The following is an 18,177-nucleotide window of genomic DNA, read 5'->3' as shown; positions in this document are numbered from 1 at the left end:
TAACTTCCCCCTTCCTCTCTCACTAGCTAACTTGGATGTGTCCCTGAGCAGGGCCCGGGCCCCGGCCTGTAGGGATTGGCCCTGCGTCCCAGCCAGAGCAGAGAGCTCTTGCTTGGCCTGGTTCGTGGGATTGTGTCCCATCATCCCACTGCAGTACACATCAAAATGTAACTCCGGAGTGCCTGCCGGCCAGCTCTCACTGTAGCAGCTGCTGTTTTATCCTCATTTTACAGATAGGTAAACTGAGAAATCATGCCAGACCCCAGGTCAGGCAGCAAGCCATAAAGAGGCCACAGTCCAGGAGTCCCCTGTCCTAGCTCAGTGTCTGGCTAGTAGACTCCGTATTGAAAAACAAACTATGGAGATGAGGCGTGGCGCCCAAGAAATGAAGATGTCATCCTTCCAGAATTTGGAGGCTGTTTAAATGTGCAGAGTCCTCGTATTCCAATGAGGTTTTCACCTCTGTGTGAAAATAACCGAATCAGTGTAGACTGTTGCCTTAATTGACTTAAGAAGATACGTAGATATGTTAGAAATGCTCATTGCAGAAAACTTGAAAAATACTAAAATTAAAATTAACTCATAGCCGATTGATGAGGTAATCTTACATTTACCCACTAAATTCTCCCCTTTCCCCCCACCCCCACAAAGAAAGGGAGCCAGACCCAGGATATTTTATGAGTGGCTCCAACCAAACATTCAAGGAATAGTAATTCCCATCTATACTTTCCTACAACATGAAGAGATATAAGATGCTATTTTTTATAAAGCTAGCATAACACTAATACCAAACTCAGATAAGGTCAGCTCAGAAAATTATAGCCTATTCTCGCTTATGAACACAAATGCATAGATCCTAAGTGAAATATTGACAGGTCAAACCCAATAACATATTAGCACACAACACAAACATGTAAAATCTATCACAAGAATGTAATGAAATTTACTATATTAACACCCAAAGAAGAAAAATCATATGATCATCTCAATAGAGGCCAAGAAAGTATTTGATAAAAGTCACCACCTGTTCATGATAAAAACTCATAACCAACCAGAAATAGAATGGACCCACCTTACCTTGATAAAGGCTATCTCTCGAAACCACAGCAGATGGCATACCTCCTGGGGAGCTGTTGGACATGTTCCCACTGTAGTTGGGAATCAGATAAGGCTGCCTGTTAGCACTGCCACTGTTTAGAATTCAGTGAATGTCCCAGATAATGCAGTAAGACCAAGCAAAGTAATTTTTGTTTCAAAAAGCCAATATCCCACCACCCAGAAATAACCACTGTTAACTCTTGGTGCATTTCCTCCCTCAGTGCTTTTTTTGAGACAGGGTCTCCAGACTCTGTCACCAAGGCTGGAGTGCAGTGGCAAAATCACAGTTCACTGCAGCTTCCACCTTCTGGGCTCACCTGGTCCTCCCACCTCAGCCTCCTGGGTAGCTAGGACCTCAGGCACACGTCACCACACCTGGCTAATTTTTGTATTTTTTGTAGAGATGGGGTTTTGCCATGTTGCCCAGGCTGGTCTCCAACTCCTGAGCTCAAGCCATCAGCCTAGCTCTAGGCCTCCCAAGATGCTGGGATTACAGGTGCGAGGCACTGCGCCTGGTCCTCAATGTTTTCTTTAAAAATGTAGTTAGGGGCAGGGCACAGTGGCTCACGCCTGTAATCCCAGCACTTTGGGAGGCCGAGGTGGGCGGATCACGAGGTCAGGAGATAGAGACCATCCTGGCTAACACGGTGAAACCCTGTCTCTACTAGAAATACAAAAAAATTAGCCAGGCGTGGTGACAGGCGCCTGTAGTCCCAGATACTCGGGAGGCTGAAGCAGGAGAATGTCATGAACCCAGGAGGCAGAGCTTGCAGTGAGCCAAGATCACACCACTGCACTCCAGCCTGGGTGACAGAGCGAGACTCTGTCTCAAAAAAAAAAAAAAAAAAAAAAGCGTAGTTAGGCCAGGCACAGCTGCTCAAGCCTGTAATCTCAGCACTTTGGTAGGCCAAGGCGGGTGGGTCACCTGAGGTCAGGAGTTCAAGACCATCCTGGCCAACATGGCAAAACTTCATCTCTACTAAAAATACAAAAATTAGCCGGGCATGGTGGCAGGTGCCTATAGTTCCAGCTACTCGGGAGGCTGAGGCAGGAGAATTGCTTGAACCCGAGAGGCAGAGGTTGCAGTGAGCAGAGATCACACCACTGCACTCCAGCCTGGACAACAGAGTGAGACTCCATCGCAAAAAAAAGTAATTAGGGTCTTCCTGTATAGCCTGTCTTTTTCCACTTACCAGGGCAGTTGCCAGTATTTAACCCTGTTCCCTGCCCCCCATAGAAAAATGCCTGTGCTATGCTGAAGGACGGGACTGCAGGCTCGCACTTCATGGCCTCTCCGCAGTGTGTGGGCTACAGCCGCAGCACAGCGGCCCCCCTCACGATGACTATGTGCCTGCCTGACCTGAAGGAGATCCAGAGGGCTGTGAAGCTCTGGGTGAAGTCACTGGATGCCCAGTCGGTCTATGTTGCTACTGATTCCGAGAGTTATGTGCCTGAGCTCCAACAGTTCTTCAAAGGGAAGGTATGTGCGGGCCAGGTGGGAGTGCAGCAGGAAGGGAATGAAAGGAGGAGTCAGGGTGGTCCCACTGCCCACTGCATGCTTCATGGGCTCCCTTACAAGCCTTTTGCCTGGATCTACCATTCCTCTCCAGTTCCTACCTTCCTTCAAACCCCAGCTCAGAGGCCTCCTCCACAGTCTTTCCAGGTTTTCGTCCGCTCCTGGAGCTCGCATGTCCCCGCTGGGACCTTCTCGGCCCTGTATCATTTCTTCTCTTGGGCACTTTCTGGACTGTATGAGACTGGTGTCGAACCATGTCTTATTTCCTCCCAGGAGCTGTGGGCTCCTTGAAGGCAGGATCCAAGGCTGGCTTACTGTTACATTCGTTGGTGTCTAGCCTGGTGCTTCAACCTCTTTGGGACTGAAACCCTGCTTTACCATCACCAGTGTCTAGGACAGTGCCTGACACTTAGTAGGCAGTCAGTTTGTTGAATGAGGATGTAGAGAATGGGCTCTGGGGAGAGATCCAGTATAGTGGAGGAGTTAATAACAAGAGACTCTGGAGTCAGAGAACTTGAATTTACCCACTGTGCAGCCTTGAAAAAGTTATTTGACCTCTCTGTGCTTCTGTTTCCTCATCTATAAAATGGGATTGAACAATACCTATCTCACAGGGCAGTTGTGAAGGTCAGATGTAAAGAAATTGAAACAGTTTCTGCTACAGAGTAAGTGCTCAATAAAGTTAACTATCATCAATAGTAGAAATTGGTGGCTGATGAAGGAAGCAAAGGATCTTTGTGCTTATAAACCCTTGAAGAAGCCATGAATAGTGAGTATTCAGTACAAGAGTAAATACTAGAATGTTATTGGTCAGTGCTTACTGTATCAGTGAAGAGTAATACTCAGGTAATGAGTGAGTACGTATTGATAAAATGACTGAATTAGTATTAAGCATTCCATAGGACTTTGTAGGATGAGTGAAAACCGTAAATGCTGTGCAGGCCTTAAGAGGCAGACACTGGGTGCCATTGGCTTTATATCAAGGGCCTCCCCTTCTCTCTCACCCCAAATACACAGGAAGCTCCAGTGCAGAGAGGAAGTGCTAAGTCAGCACATTCTAATCTCCTCCCCACCCACTGAACAGAAAATCAGAGCTGGGGCTGGGCACAGTGGCTCGTGCCTGTAATCCCAGGCCAAGGCAGGAGAATTGCTTGAGGCCAGGAGTTCGAGACTAGCCTGGCCTAACATAACAAGACCCCATCTCTATTAAATAAATAATTACAGAAGAAAGATATAATTAAGAGAAAATCAGAGCTGAGAGACCTCAGGCGTCGTCTAACCCAAACCCTCTTTTATAGCTGAGGAAACCAATGTCCCAAGAAAGGATAGAGTTTACCCAAGCAGTCCCAGAGCTAATTATAATGGGCATGACACAGAGTGGGTAAGTTTCAGAATGTGAGCGGAATTGTTTGGGGGATTTTGGCCATGATTAAACTGGTATTATTTCTTTGCTACAATCCAGATAGCAGGATGATGATTCTTGTTACATCAGAAATCTCTGTGGAACAGCAAAGCACTTTCAGCCCCAACTCTGCCCACATTCCCCTCACCTACCTACAACCCCCAACTACCTCTGTACTAAGCTGAAGCATTTGGAGAGTCCCAGGGAGTTTTTTTGTGAGTTTTTGGAGTCTGTATCTGTTGCACCTTGAATCTCTTGCCATTTTCTATTTCCTGTCCCTGTGCCAGTCTTCTCGTCCCTCCCCACCCCTCAACTCCCTTCTCCATGGGTTCAGAGGCCACCCTTATCCTGAACTAAGCCTTGCTCCTCCATTAAGCTGGTCCAGTGCTGAGTAGGGGTACCAATAAATAAAATGTGGTCCCGCCCTCCAGGGCTCACATTCTAGACCCAGGAAAAGAGACTGCAGGGAGCTAATAACGTGTGTCACAAGGTAGGTTCAGGAGCTTGCTAGAGAGATGGGCAGGTCCATTCATTCACCTGTCCACTCACCAGATTTTTCCTGGGGCAGGCTCTGTGCTGCACCTGGCCAGCAGTGGAGAGCAAACCGACACAGCTCTAGCCCCAGTCAGGGGCAGGAGATGATGCTAATCAGAGAATCACTAAGGAGTGGAAACTATAAGCAGAGATGTGTGCTCCAAAGTAGAGCAGCAGGGTTCTGCAAGAGTGAAGAGCAGAGGACTCTGGCCTAGGCTGGAGGGCCAGGGAGCGCTTCCCCAAGGAGGTACCACTGAAGCCGAGATGCGAAGGAGAGCTAGGAGCTAACCAGGTAAAGGGAGGTGCACCCTGAACGGCACAACATGCGCAAAGGTCCTGAGGAGGGCAGGAGCCTGGGTAGGGGCTGGAGCTCAAGGAATGATGGGGGTGGGATAAGAAGAGGCCCAACGAGGGCCTTGTAGGCCACGTTCACAATATGTCACCCATATCTGAAGGGCAGTAGGACATCATTACTTGGAGGGTGGGAAGGACAGGTGCAAGGTTATCTCAAAAAGTTTCTTCTGGCTGCTCTGTGGTGAGCAGACCAGGAGAGGCAGTGAGGGGACCAGGAAGAGGCTGTTGCAGTCCATCAGGCAAGAGATTGTGATGATCGGGCCCAAGGAGTGGCGGTCCCTCAAGAGAAGGGTTCACCTTTGGGGAATATCTCGGGGGTAGATTGGACAGACCTTGGGCTTGGATTTGGGGTAGATGGGAGACGGAGGCATCCAGCCCAGGACTGGAAGGTGTGGGGCTCTCTGTTCCCCTATGGTTTGGTGGGGAAGACCATCAGGCCAGGGCTTTAGGAAAAACAGAACTTGAGCTTAGCCTTAAGAGTCTCGTCAGGCCAGGCACAGTGGCTCATGCCTATAATCCCAGCTATTTGGGAGGCTGAGGCAGGAGGGTCACTTGAATCTTGGAGTTCAATACCATTCTGAGCAACATAGCAAGACCCTCTCCTCTTTAAAGATTGTTTTAAATTAACCACATCCGTGGTGGTGCACACCTGTAGTGCCAGCTACTTGGGAGGCTGAGGTGGGAGGTTGCTTGAGCTTGGGAGGTTAAGACCTGCCTGGGCAGTATAGCAAAAACCTATCTTAAAAAATACATAAAATAAAAAAGTCTGGTCGGTATTTTAACGGGTGAAGAAACAGCATTCCAGGCAGAGGGAACAGCACAAGTGAAGGCATGAAGGCGTGAATGGTCTGTTTGGAGCTGAGGCTCCTGGAGCGGGGAACGGTGGGGTGGGCCTAAGCAACAGCTGGGCAATGCTTCCCTCAGTCACTGAACCACATCTTCCTCCTCTCTGCCCCTCCTTTTGTGTCTATAACTGCAGCCCAGGGAAGAAGGTTGGGGGTATGGATGGCAGGCCTTGGCCTGCAGCCACCCCAGCTTATATGCTCTGCCCTTCCTCCTGCAGGTGAAGGTGGTGAGCCTGAAGCCTGAGGTGGCCCAGGTGGACCTGTACATCCTCGGCCAAGCCGACCACTTTATTGGCAACTGTGTCTCCTCCTTCACTGCCTTTGTGAAGCGGGAGCGGGACCTCCAGGGGAGGCCGTCTTCTTTCTTCGGCATGGACAGGCCCCCTCAGCTGCGGGACGAGTTCTGATTCTGGCCTGAGCACCAGGCCCTCTGATCCTGGAGGGACCAGAATCTGAGCTGTTCCTTCCAGCCAGGCCTGGCAGCCAGAGGTGCTCCGGGATTGCAAACTCCTCTTCTCACCTGGCAAAGATGGAGAAGAGTGCCAGGGACCCCTGGAGGAGGGAGACGTTCCATATCCCAGGGCATAGGACTTCCAAGTTCCTGGGAGCAGGAGCATCTCCCATTGCACGTACTTCCTGCTCTTCGGGGAATGTCTCACACCGGCAAAGCAGTCCAGCCTCCATCTTTCGGTCCATTCTGCTCTGAGCAGCCTGGGATGCTGAACTCTTCAGAGAGATTTTTTATAGAGAGATTTCTATAATTTTGATACAAGGTCATGACTACCCTAGAACTCTCTGTAGTTTTTGAAAATCAGTGAATTCTATTAACGTAGGTACCTAAAGTGACCTTAACTGAATGTGGATGAGGCTGGGGCTGGTGTGAGTCTTTTGGCAGCTTTTCAAGGTGTCCCCCAGTGTGGCCCTCAAGAGCCATCCCTACTGCCTGGCCAGATCCATTGTTGTCCCCCACTTCCTAGGCCATTGCTGGAGCTTGGGGGATGAACACTGTCCTGTGTTGTAAACACTATGCAAATGGAAGTTATTGGTCGTAGTGCTGTGCAGCGCTCTGTGGGCGACCAAGTGCCACTCACATAGCATGTTCCTGGCAAGGAGCACATACCATCATGTCAGACTATCATGGTATTGTTCTCACAGTCTTTTGGTGATTGGTGGCCACTGCAAACTTAGCACCATCAAATCTCTTCTGATCTCTTGCCCCAGTGGGGCCTGGTTGGTACAATGTTGGCATTAGGTTGATATCCAAAGCCTGTTCTCCCAGCCTCCTCCTGCAGCTGGAGCCTTCAGGCCATATTCTCACAAGGGAACATTTGCCAAGCTTCTGACCACATAGAAGATGCCCAGCGCCCAGAAGCCATCGGAATTATCAGTGGAGAAGCACCTTTTGACCCTTCCCTTCCGATGTAATCTCTGCCAACACCATGAGGCTTAAGGTGCTCTAAGTCATGAGTGTTTTGGTCTCTCAGATGCTGCAGTTTTAATAATCCATGACTCCTGAGAGCCCATGGTTTAGAACCTTGTGGTTCTAAAATTCCATGTCTGACCCCTGTAGATCTTTTCCCCACCATGTCACCTCCATTGGCTTTTGATCCTGGAAAGATGGCAGAGCCTCCACTGAGCCAGGCCAAGAGCTCCTTGCTGGGCCTTCTCCCTTGATTACCTGTGGGAGGAAACATTTTGTTGTCAGGGGCAGCCTGGGTCAGAGCTCAGAGGTCACAGGGTATCAAAGATCTCAAACACCAAAGTCAGCATTTGCTGCATAGAGCTGCCACCCAACTCTAAGCAGGAGAAACTACAGAAAGGGCCTTGCTATTTTTCCCTTTTGGGAAAACAATGAAGTATTTTAAGTCCTGGGTGGACTGAGAGATGGTTTGCCTGTCCAGACTTGCTCTCAAGCCTCATCCAGAGAAAAAGCTGCAGATGAGGGAGACTGTACACTCTCTGCCACCACTAGGTTGTAAGCCCGTGGCTGGCTGGCTGATTTCATTTTGGAATTCATTTGCCATCCACAGCCTTACACTAGGCAAACATTTTAGAGTCTGGGACTCCGGTGGGGCCATCCAATGTTTCTTTCCCCCAAGACAGGGCCTTGGTCTGTCTCCCAGGCTGGAGTGCAGTGGCATGATCATGGCTCACTACAGCCTTGACCTCCCAGGCTCAAGCGATCCTCCCGCCTCAGCCTCTCTGGTAGCTGAGACTGCACACCTGGCTCCAAATCACCTTGATTCACATCAGCAGTAATAATCACTTGTGTTCTGAAAGAAAGAGCACCAGAAGTTCTAGCAAAATTCAGTTGTGTTCTGTGAGCTAGCACTTTTTCCTCTGACCGAATTTTCTTACCTATAAAATGTTCAAAGTCCCAGATCAACTAAAGCATGTATATAAGAGCACGTTGTAAACTTGAAAGAGACAAAGGCACAAATGTGGCTGTTGACTAATTTGACTGCCTCTCATTGCTTGTCACCTCCATGCCAGGCACTGTGCTTGCTAAGTGCTTTATGGGCATTCTCTTATTTATTCCCCAGCCCTGGGAAATAGGAGCTGTCATTATCCTTCTCTTTCTGCACAAGGAAAAATTAATGCCCTGAGAATTCTCATAATTTTCCCAAGGCTGCCCAGCTTGTGGTGTTAAGCCAGAATTTGACCTCCCAGAGCCAGTTCCATTAGCCGCCATGCTCTGCTTCCTCTAATTCACAGAATGCACTTTCCACACTGTGTGCCATGGAGGCCTCCTATGGAAAAATGATCAGCCACCTTACCTTCTGTTGGGTACCTGCTGTGAGTCTGCCTATGCCAAAAGGATTAAGGAGGGGAGGTTACCCAAGAAAAAAAAGCCCACATGTAGCTTACAGCCCCCATTGGATAGTTACTCAGTACAACAGTCATTCAGCAGGTGTTTGTTGATCACCTACTATGTGTCAGGCTCTATGCTAGGTACTGGGAATGTGGGAGAGAATCAAGCATAAAGTCTTTGGTCTCAAGGAAGTTGCATTCTAGAAAGTAGCAGATGTAATAAATGTACTGTGGGAGGTGTTGATAAGTGCTATAAATAAATATAGAGTTTGGGAGCAAAAAGAGGGAGTGGATCTATTTTAGATAAGGAGCCCAGGTAAGACCTCTCTGAAGAACTGCCATGAAGGAGGGAGGGAGCACATTCCCGGCAGAGAAAACAGCACATGCAAAGGCCCTGAGACTGGAGTGTGTGCCTGAAGAGCAGCCAGGAGGCCAGCATGGCTGGAGAGGCAGGCTTAGGCAGGGAACCGAGCAGCAGATCAGAGCAGGCGAGCTGACATTCTGCAGCCTGGACAGCCATGGCAGGCAGCTTTTAGTTGGAGAGATACGGGAAGCCTCCTAGGGTTCTAAGTAGAAGAGGGGCATGAGCTGGTTCACATTCTGAAGGACCTCTCTAGCTGACCAGTGCCGAGGAGGTTGGAGAGAGAAAAGGTGAAAGCAGAGAGACCAGTGCAGGGCTGTTACAGTGTTGCAGGTGAGAGACTGGGGTGCTGGGCACCCCTAGACTAGGACTCCAGTGCCCTCCTCTCCCAAGAGACAAAGGCCATTGCATTGAAGGAAGTGGGAAATGATTAGATTCTGAACATATATAATTGTTTTTCAGTCTTTTTCAAAGATACAAATATTTACATAGTTTTAATTATGCAATATATACAGATTAATGTCCTATTGTTTTACTTAATAGTGTATCATGTTTTCCCTGTTGGTATGTAGCCTGGATAAATGCTCTTGATTATACAAAAATCTACCAAGGAGTGTTCCATAGTTTATTGTTTTCCTATTGTGAGAATTTAGGCCAAGTACGGTGGCTCATGCCTGTAATCCCAGCACTTTGGGAGGCCGAGATGGACAGATCACTTGAGGTCAGGAGTTCAAGACCAGCCTGGCCAACATGGTAAACTATCTCTACTAAAAATACAAATAATAATAATAATAATAGTAGCCAGGCGTGGTGGCATATGCCTGTATTCCCAGCTACTTGGGAGGCTGAGGCAGGAGAATGGCTTGAACCTGGGAAGTGGAGGTTGCAGTGAGCCAAGATGGTGCCACTGCACTCCAGCCTGGGCGACAGAGCGAGACTCCATCTCAAAAAAAACAAAGGAGACTTAATGTGTCCCTAGTTTTTCACTATGGTTATTTGAAAAAATATTTTTATTTGTAAGAGTTTTTCTTTATTTAAAATGTTCATTAGTAAAGTTGTTGGACAGAAAGCAAAAAAAAAAAAAAAAAAAAAAAAAAGTTGACTAAGATAAATTCCCAGAAGTGAATTTGTTGGATCAAACACCTAAAACATTTTGTTATGGAAGAATTCAAATATAAATTTAAAATTGTGAGTAATAAAATGAACTCACAGTTTCAACAGTGACCCACATTTTACCAGTCTAGTTTAATTTACTCTCCTACACCCAAGTCTGTTTGCTAGAGTCTTAAGGAAACCCTAAACGTGTTTTGAAAGAAGAGCCAACAGGATTTGCTGACATGCTGAATGTGGACTGGTAGGGAAAGAGGAGTCCAGGGTGCTCCAAGATTGAGGGCCCAGGCACCAGGGAGTTGTCCCTGACTTGCAGAACGACCTTGAAGCAAATCCCTTCACCTCCGCATTCCTCACCTCAGCATTACAGGTGCTAATGGTCTAGGCGTGCTTCTCAAAGGGTGGACTTCAGAGGTTCCTTCCAGGGCTGGTTGATAAGGCAGATTCCCAGGAGCCACTCTGAACCTGAGAATCAGAATGTCTTGGGGGTAATGCCCAGGAATCTGCCTTTTCACAAGCACCTGCAAGTGATTTGGATGCCCAGTGGCCCAAGACCTGAAATTGTGGTCGTCAGACCAGCAGCATCAGCATCGCCTGCGGGAACTTGTTAGAAATGCAGAATCCCAGGCCGCCGCCCAGAACCACTGAGTCAGGATCTCTGGGGACGCAGCCCAGGAAGCTCTTAAGCTCTCCTGGGGCTAAAACTTGAGCAACACTGATCTGAAGGAAGTAGGGATCTCACTGTGTGGTCAGCCAGCCAATGGTAATGGAAGACCTCTGCAGCCCCTCCCTGGTGAGCCTCACGGGTTCCACCAGGTGTGGTCAACAAGGTGGCTTTGGGAACTGCCTGCTGCCCGGTTTGTATTGACCTCCATCTCCTACTGTATATTGGTAGAGGCTTTACAACCAGATGATCAAATCTCTCTCATTGTTTTAGGGTCAGACCAAATTTATATATAAGAAAAGGAAGGGAAGCCTGGGCGCAGTGGCTCACTCCTGTCATCCCAGCATTTTGGGAGGCTGAGGCAGGCCAATGGCTTGAGCCCAGGAGTTCGAAACCAGCCTCAGTAACATAGGGAAACCCTGTCTTTACAAAAAATACAAAAATTAGCCAGGCATGTGGTGTGCACCTGTAGTCCCAGCTACTCAGGAGGCTGAGGTGGGAGGACCACTTGAGCCCAGGAGGAGGTCGAGGCAAAGTGAGCCGTGATGGCACCACTGCACGCCAGCCTGGACATTGGAGTGGGACCCCATCTCAGAGAGAGAAAAAAAAGGAAATTCAGTTTTTCAAAATTAAGGGAATTCCATTTTTCAAAATCTATATCTGATTGGATGGAGAAATGGAGACGCTGGTGTTCAATGGAACCAAAGCTGAAAACACTGTCCTGAAACATCATAGATCTCCACAAATCTGGAAGGGAGGGGAGAGAGAAGAAAAAAAGAAGAAAGAGGAGAAAGGACAGAGGGAGGAAGAAAGAGTTGAGTTCTCATTTCCATTTTCTGTTCAAAGAAGCTCAGCAAATAATCTATTAATAGTAACAACAACAACAACAACAATAATAAGCTTTCACTGGCCTGAAAATAAAGATCCTTCCTCTCCTCAGTTCTCCTCTGTCCTTAGTGGAGTTGACAGAAGAAAACCCATAGCCCGGAGGCAAATCCTACACTCTGGATTCTGTTGTCAAAATGAATTCACATTCTTGCTTGAAACCTGGTTTATTTCAGGGTTGAGACCTTTCCCTTGAAATAACATTATTTAAGGGCAAGCAGGTTTGGTTTGTTTTTACATCTAATCCTTTATTGATCATCAGCCCAGGATGCCAAGCATAACCAGGTAAACCCTTCTCTGAAAAATCCACCTTTCTAAAAAAAATTGGCAACACATTGATCCATTTGACATTCATCTCCTCCAGTGTGGGGGATGTCTTCCCCTCTCTGACACTGCACAAGCTGGTTTAGGGGGTCCTGGGCAGGCACTGGCAGAAGGCAAAAATTATCTTTTCAGTTTTTCTCAATCCTGCTAACAATGCCCAAAGAGAAAGTCTCAGTTCAGTGCTGTCGTGTCATTAACTCCTCTCTACTGCTTGCTAATAATCTGTCCTTGTAACAGAGTAGACCTCAGAGTCAGACAATCTTAGTTTGCTGGAATTTAGTAACTATTACTAAGTAAATTATTTATTTATTTATTTTTTAAATTTATTTATTGAGACAGGGTCTCACTCTGTTGCCCAGAATGGAGTACAGTGGCTCGATCTTGGCTCACTGCAGCCTCAACCTCCCAGGCTCAAGACATTCTTTCACCTCAGCCTCCTAAGCAGCTGGGATCACAGGCATGCTCCACCACACCAGCTAATTTTTGTATTTTTAGTAGAGCTGGGGTTTTGCCGTGTTGCCCAGGCTGGTCTCGAACTCCTGGCCTCAAGGGATCCTCCTGCCTCAGCCTCCCAAAGTGTTGGGATTACAGTGAGCCCCTGCACCCAGCCATTTTATTCATTTTTTGATCTTTTGTACTTGTGTATTTCTGTTTTAAAATGTGATTTAAAGTTTCCTTTTAAGAAACTTAGGTTACAAAAAGTGAGTTGGTTCAGAGAAAAAGTATCAAGTAAATGGTGTGGCTTGAATTATGACGATAAAGTTTGGGAGATCCTTACTCAGCCAACCCCTGAAGATAGCTCAAAACAATATCCAACGGGCTTTTGTGAGAGAAACACTCTTCACACCTCCACACTATTGTCTAAGCTTTCTCTCTGCTTAAAACATATCGTTGGCCGGGCGCGGTGGCTCACGCCTGTAATCCCAGCACTTTGGGAGGCCGAGACGGGCGGATCACGAGGTCAGGAGATCGAGACCATCCTGGCTAACACGGTGAAACCCCGTCTCTACTAAAAAGAAGTACAAAAAACTAGCCGGGCGAGGTGGCGGGCGCCTGTAGTCCCAGCTACTCGGGAGGCTGAGGCGGGAGAATGGCGTAAACCCGGGAGGCGGAGCTTGCAGTGAGCCGAGATCCGGCCACTGCACTCCAGCCTGGGCGACAGAGCGAGACTCCGTCTCAAAAAAAAAAAAAAAAAAAAAAAACGTATCGTAAATGTTTCAAGATTCTATGAAATTCTTTTCTGAGCTCCCGTAGAACCTTGAAATTGTAATAAGTAACATGGGCTGGGTGCAGTGGTCCACGCCTGCAATCCCAGCAGTTTGGGAGGCTGAGGCAGGTGGATCGCTTGAGCCCATGATTTCGAGACCACCCTGAGCAACAAAGTGAGATCCCCCCCATCTCTACCAAAAGTCAAAAGATTAGCCAGGCATGGCGGCAAGTACCTATGATTCTAGCTACTCAGGAGGCAGAGGTGGGAGGATCACTTGAGCCCAAGAGGTTGCAGTGAGTCATGTTTGTGCCACTGTACTCCAGCCTGGGACAGAGGAAGACCCTGTCTCAAATAATAAGTAACATGTATTAAATGACTAACATGTATCATTTACCATGTGCTACAGTGTTCTAAGCACTTTACATCAATTAACTCACCTCATTAGAGAATAGCCCTAAGAGGTTGCTTTTCTTATTATCTTCATGTTACAGATAAGAGCACTGAGAACCAGTGAGGTTGAAGCACCCAGCTTGAGGTTGTAGAGCCTGTGAGTGGGAGAGCTGGGACTTGGGCCCTGGAAGCATGGCACACGAGTCAGTGCCCCAAAGCCACGCATTGTGCTGCCTCTCATGTCATGTCACCCATCAGACCAAATTATTTGCCAACTTGTTTCCCCAGCTGGACCAGAAGTGTCCCGCAGGAATAGGGACCATGCCGGATGCATTTCCCAACATCAGCACCTAGCCCAGTGCTTGGTTTATAAAAGTGTCCTTTATGGCCGGGCGCGGTGGCTCACGCCTATAATCCCAGCACTTTGGGAGGCCAAGCTGGGCAGATCACCTGAGATCAGGAGTTCAAGACCAGACTGACCAACATGGTGAAACCCCATCTCTACTAAAAATACAAAAATTAGCTGGGTGTGGTGGCGGGCATCTGTAATCCCAGCTACTTGGGAAGCTGAGGCAGGAGAATCACTTGATCAACCAGGAGGCAGAGGTTGCAGTGAGCTGAGATTGTGCCACTGCCCTCCAGCCTGGGTGACACAGTGACTCCATCTCAAAAAAAAAAAAAAAAAAAAAGGCGTCCTTTATACATGGGTTGAATGGGCCAGGTGCAGTGGCTCACACCTGTAATCCCAGCACTTTGGGTGGTCGAGGCAGGTGGATCACCTGAGGTCAAGAAATCAAGAACAGCCTGAGCAATGTGGCAAAATTCCATCAATACAAAATAAAAATAAAAAATTTAGCCAGGTGTGGTTCTGTGTGCCTGTGGTCCCAGCTACTTAGGAGGCTGAGGTGGGAGGATCACTTGAGCCCAGGAGGCAGATGCTGTAATGAATTGTGATGATGCTACTGCACTCCAGCCTGGGCAACAGAGCAAGACTACATAAAAAAAAAAAAAAAAAAAATATATATATATATATATATATATATATGCGCACGCACACACACACACAGATATATATAAATAATATTGCCACAGTACCTGATGCATAGTAGATGGTTGATAATAAAAATGCGTTATTATTTAGGGAAATTGCATAACCTTTCTGAAATTCAGATTCTTCAGCTAGGAACCAGCAGTTGGCATGAAGCTGTCAGAGAGAGTCCAAAGTTCATGAAAATGCTTTGCCAGTCTTAGGAGGGCCTCAAATATGAAGGATTAAGCATTACTGGGGCTCTGGCAACCCTGCTAGGCATTGCCTGCTGTAAGTTTCCTTTACATCTCCCTCTGGCTTTTAAATGTTGTGTTTGCTCACAGTGAGACCATCTTCTCCCAGCTGTTGCCAGTAAGCAAACAGGAACTCTGAGCACTTTGCCTGCTGGGGAGATGAGCTGGCAGGAGAAACCCCCTCCCACCTCCAAGGGATTAGGCTTCTGAGGAGTAGGGCTTGGAGGGAGTTAAGGACCCAGGCCAACAATGTAGGGGCAGAGGATGGGAAGAGGCAGAGAACTGCTTCTTTGCAACAGGCCCTGGCCTTCTGTAAACTCTTGCCTCCTCTGCAACTGTAAAATGAGGGCTTTGGAACTGGGTCACCCTTTGGAAAGGGCATTAGGTTTGTAGTGTAAGCGTGTGGGTGCAAGGCCTAGCTTTAAAATTAATCCAGTGTGTAATTATGAGACTCAGTGTTCTGAATCTGTAAAATGAGAATACAAATTAAGACATTGAACCATTATGAATTAAGTCTTCCTCCCATGGTACTGGCATTCTAGTGGGGAAGAAACAGATAAGAAATAAATAACGAAAAATTAGCTGGAGCCAGGCGCAGTGGCTCATGCCTATAATCCCAGCACTTTGGGAGGCCAATGTGGAAGGATGGTTTGAGCCTAAGAGTTGAGACCAGCCTGGCAATGTGACAAAACCCTGTCTCTACCAAAAGAAAAAAAAAAAAAAAAAAAAACAAACGAAAATTAGCCAGGCATAATGGCACGTGCCTGTAGTCCTGTAAAACCAAAGGTGAGGCCAAGTGCAGTGAATCATGCCTGTAATCCCAGCACGTTAGGAGGCTGAGGTGAGAGGATCACTTGAGCCCAGGAGGTGGAGGTTGTAGTAAGCCATGATAGCACCATTGTACTCCAGCCTGGGTGACAGAGCAAGACCCTGTCTCAAAAAACAAAACAAAACAAAAACTCACCCACACTCTCATCATCCAATAATTAACGAATTTTGTTTTGGTTTTTTGTTTTGTTTTGTTTTGTTTTTTTAAGACAGTCTCACTCCATCACCCAGGCTGGAGTGCAGTGGCACGATCTCAGCTCACTGCAACCTCCGCCTCTCAGGTACAAGTGATTCTCATGCCTCAGCCTCCCAAGTAGCTGGAATTACAGTCATGTGCCACCACGCCTGGCTAATTTTTATATTTTTAATAGAGATGGGTTTTACTGTGTTGGCCAGGCTGGTCTCCAACTCCTGGCCTCAGGTGATCTGCCTGCCTTGGGCTCCCAAAGTGCAGGGATTACAGGCATGAGCCATTGTGCCCAGCCCAATTAACCACTTTTATTTTTTAAACAATTAGCTGGGGCCGGGCACGGTGGCTCATGCCTGTAATCCCAGCGCTTTGGGAGGCCAAGGCCGGTGGATCACTTGAGGTCAGGAGCTTGAGACCAGCCTGGCCAATGTGGTGAAACCCCAACTCTACTAAAACTACAAAAATTAGCCGGATGTGATGGTGTGTGCCTGTAATCCCAGCTGCTCGCGAGGCTGAGGCAGGAGAATCGCCTGAATCTGGGAGGTAGAGGTTGCAGTGAGCTGAGATCGTGCCACCACACTCCAGCCTAGGCAACAGAGCAAGACTCCGTCGCAAAATAAGTAAATACATAAAAAAATTACCTGGGCACAGTGACTCACGCCTATAATCCCAGCACTTTGGGAGGCTGAGGCTGGCAGATCACAAGGTCAAGAGATTGAGACCATCCTGGCCAACATGGTGAAACCCCATCTCTACTAAAAATACAAAAAAGTTAGCTGGGTGTGGTGGCATGCGCCTGTACTCCCAGCTACTCGGGAGGCTAGGAGCATTGCTTAAACCCGGGAGGCGGAGGTTGCAGTGAGCCAAGACTGTGCCACTGCACTCCAGCCTGGCAACAGAGCGAGACTGTGTCCAAAAAAAAAAAATTAGCCGGGCATAGTGGTGTTCACCTGTGGTCCCAGGTTCATGGGAGGCTGAGCTGGGACGATTGCTTGAGCCTAGGAGGTGAAGGCTGCAGTGAGCCATGATTGCACCACTGCATTCCAGCCTGGTGACAGAGTGAGACCACATCTCAAAAAAAAAAAAAAAAATTAATGTATGAGGCGGTAACGAAGACTATGAATGAGAATGAAGAATGAAATAGAGTAAAGAGAAAGAGAGTAACTGGAATGGTCAGGGGAGGCCTCTGTGTCCAGGTCACATTTGAGCAGAGGCCTGAAGGAGGTGAGTGAGTGAGCCGTGTGGGTATCTGGGGAAGACCATTTCAGGTAGAAGGAACAACAGCAAGTGCAGAAGTCCTGAAAGGGAAATGGTTTTGGCGTCAGGGAGGTGGGCAGGAGGTGAGGTATGACAGTGAGAGAGGCCAGATCATAGTGGACCTCACCTTTGGTTTTTCATGGGTTCTGCTTTGTTTGTTTGTTTTTGAGATTTTTATTTATTTACTTATTTTGCGATAGAGTTGTGCTCTGTTGCCTAGGCTGCAGTGTGATGGCACGATCTCAGCTCACTGCAACGTCCACCTCCCAGATTCAGGCAATTCTCCTGAATCTTCCACTCTGCCATCAAGGCTGGATTGTAGGGGTACAATCATGGCTCACTGCAGCCTCAACCTCCGAGACTCACATGATCCTCCCACCTTAGTCTCCCAAGTAGCTGGGACTACAGGCATGCACCACCATGCCTAGCTAATTTTTAAATTTTTGTAGAGATGAGGTCTTACTATGTTGCCCAGGCTGGTCTTGAACTTAAGAGTTCAAGTGATCCTCCTGCCTCAGCCTCTCAAAATGCTGGAATTATAAGCATGACTCACTATACCCAGCCTCGGCTTTGGTTTTTGTTTGTTTGTTTGTTTGTTTTTTGGGATGGAGTTTCACTTTTGTTGCCTAGGCTGGAGTGCAATGGTGCGATCTTGGTTCACCGCAATCTCCACCTCCTGGGTTCAAGCAATTTTCCTGCCTCAGACTCCTGAGTAGCTGGGATTACAGACATGCACCACCACACCTGGCTAATTTTGTATTTTTATTAGAGACGGGGTTTCACCATGTTGGTCAGTCTGGCCTCGAACTTCCGACCTCAGGTGATCCACCTGCCTCGGCCTCCCAAAGTGCTGGGATGACAGGCGTGAGCCATCGCCTTTGGTTTTATGTGAGTGACCTGAGAAACCATTGGAAGGTTTTGAACAGAGAGGAGTGACACATCTGACTTAGGTTTTATATTAGTTATCCATTGCTGTATAACAACCCCCAAATGTAGTGTCTTAAAACAAAAATCATTTATTATCTTTCAGGTTCTGTGGGTCAGAAATTTGGAATTAGCTTGGCTGAGCAGTTCTGGCTCAGGATGTCTCATGAGATTGTAGTCAAATATTGGCCAG

The 18,177-nt window shown here is 47.6% G+C and overlaps 2 protein-coding genes across 5 annotated transcripts in view; one reads left to right on the top strand and one right to left on the bottom strand.

The window, feature by feature from the left end:
* The window catches only part of POFUT1 (protein O-fucosyltransferase 1), a 32,324-nt gene extending 22,170 nt beyond the window's left edge, over positions 1 to 10,154 (top strand). Inside the window, exons 6-7 of one of the 4 annotated variants that reach the window (XR_007729331.1) lie at positions 2,336 to 4,842; positions 5,968 to 6,059. Coding sequence is in view for 2 of the 4 variants with exons in the window: in XM_050807162.1 (XP_050663119.1) it covers positions 2,336 to 2,905 (570 nt within the window). In the remaining 2 variants the exon portion in view is untranslated. The other 3 variants (XR_007729332.1, XM_050807163.1, XM_050807162.1) reach the window with 3 other exon arrangements.
* DUSP15 (dual specificity phosphatase 15) overlaps positions 1 to 18,177 on the bottom strand; it is a 746,139-nt gene that overhangs the window by 365,754 nt on the left and 362,208 nt on the right. The window lies entirely within an intron of this gene.

The sequence above is a fragment of the Macaca thibetana genome, chromosome 10 (assembly GCF_024542745.1).
Source record: "Macaca thibetana thibetana isolate TM-01 chromosome 10, ASM2454274v1, whole genome shotgun sequence".
In the NCBI taxonomy this organism is placed as follows: Eukaryota; Metazoa; Chordata; class Mammalia; order Primates; family Cercopithecidae; genus Macaca; species Macaca thibetana.
The sequence above is the reverse complement of the archived record's forward strand: the minus strand, read 5'-3'. Positions and strand labels throughout refer to the sequence as shown.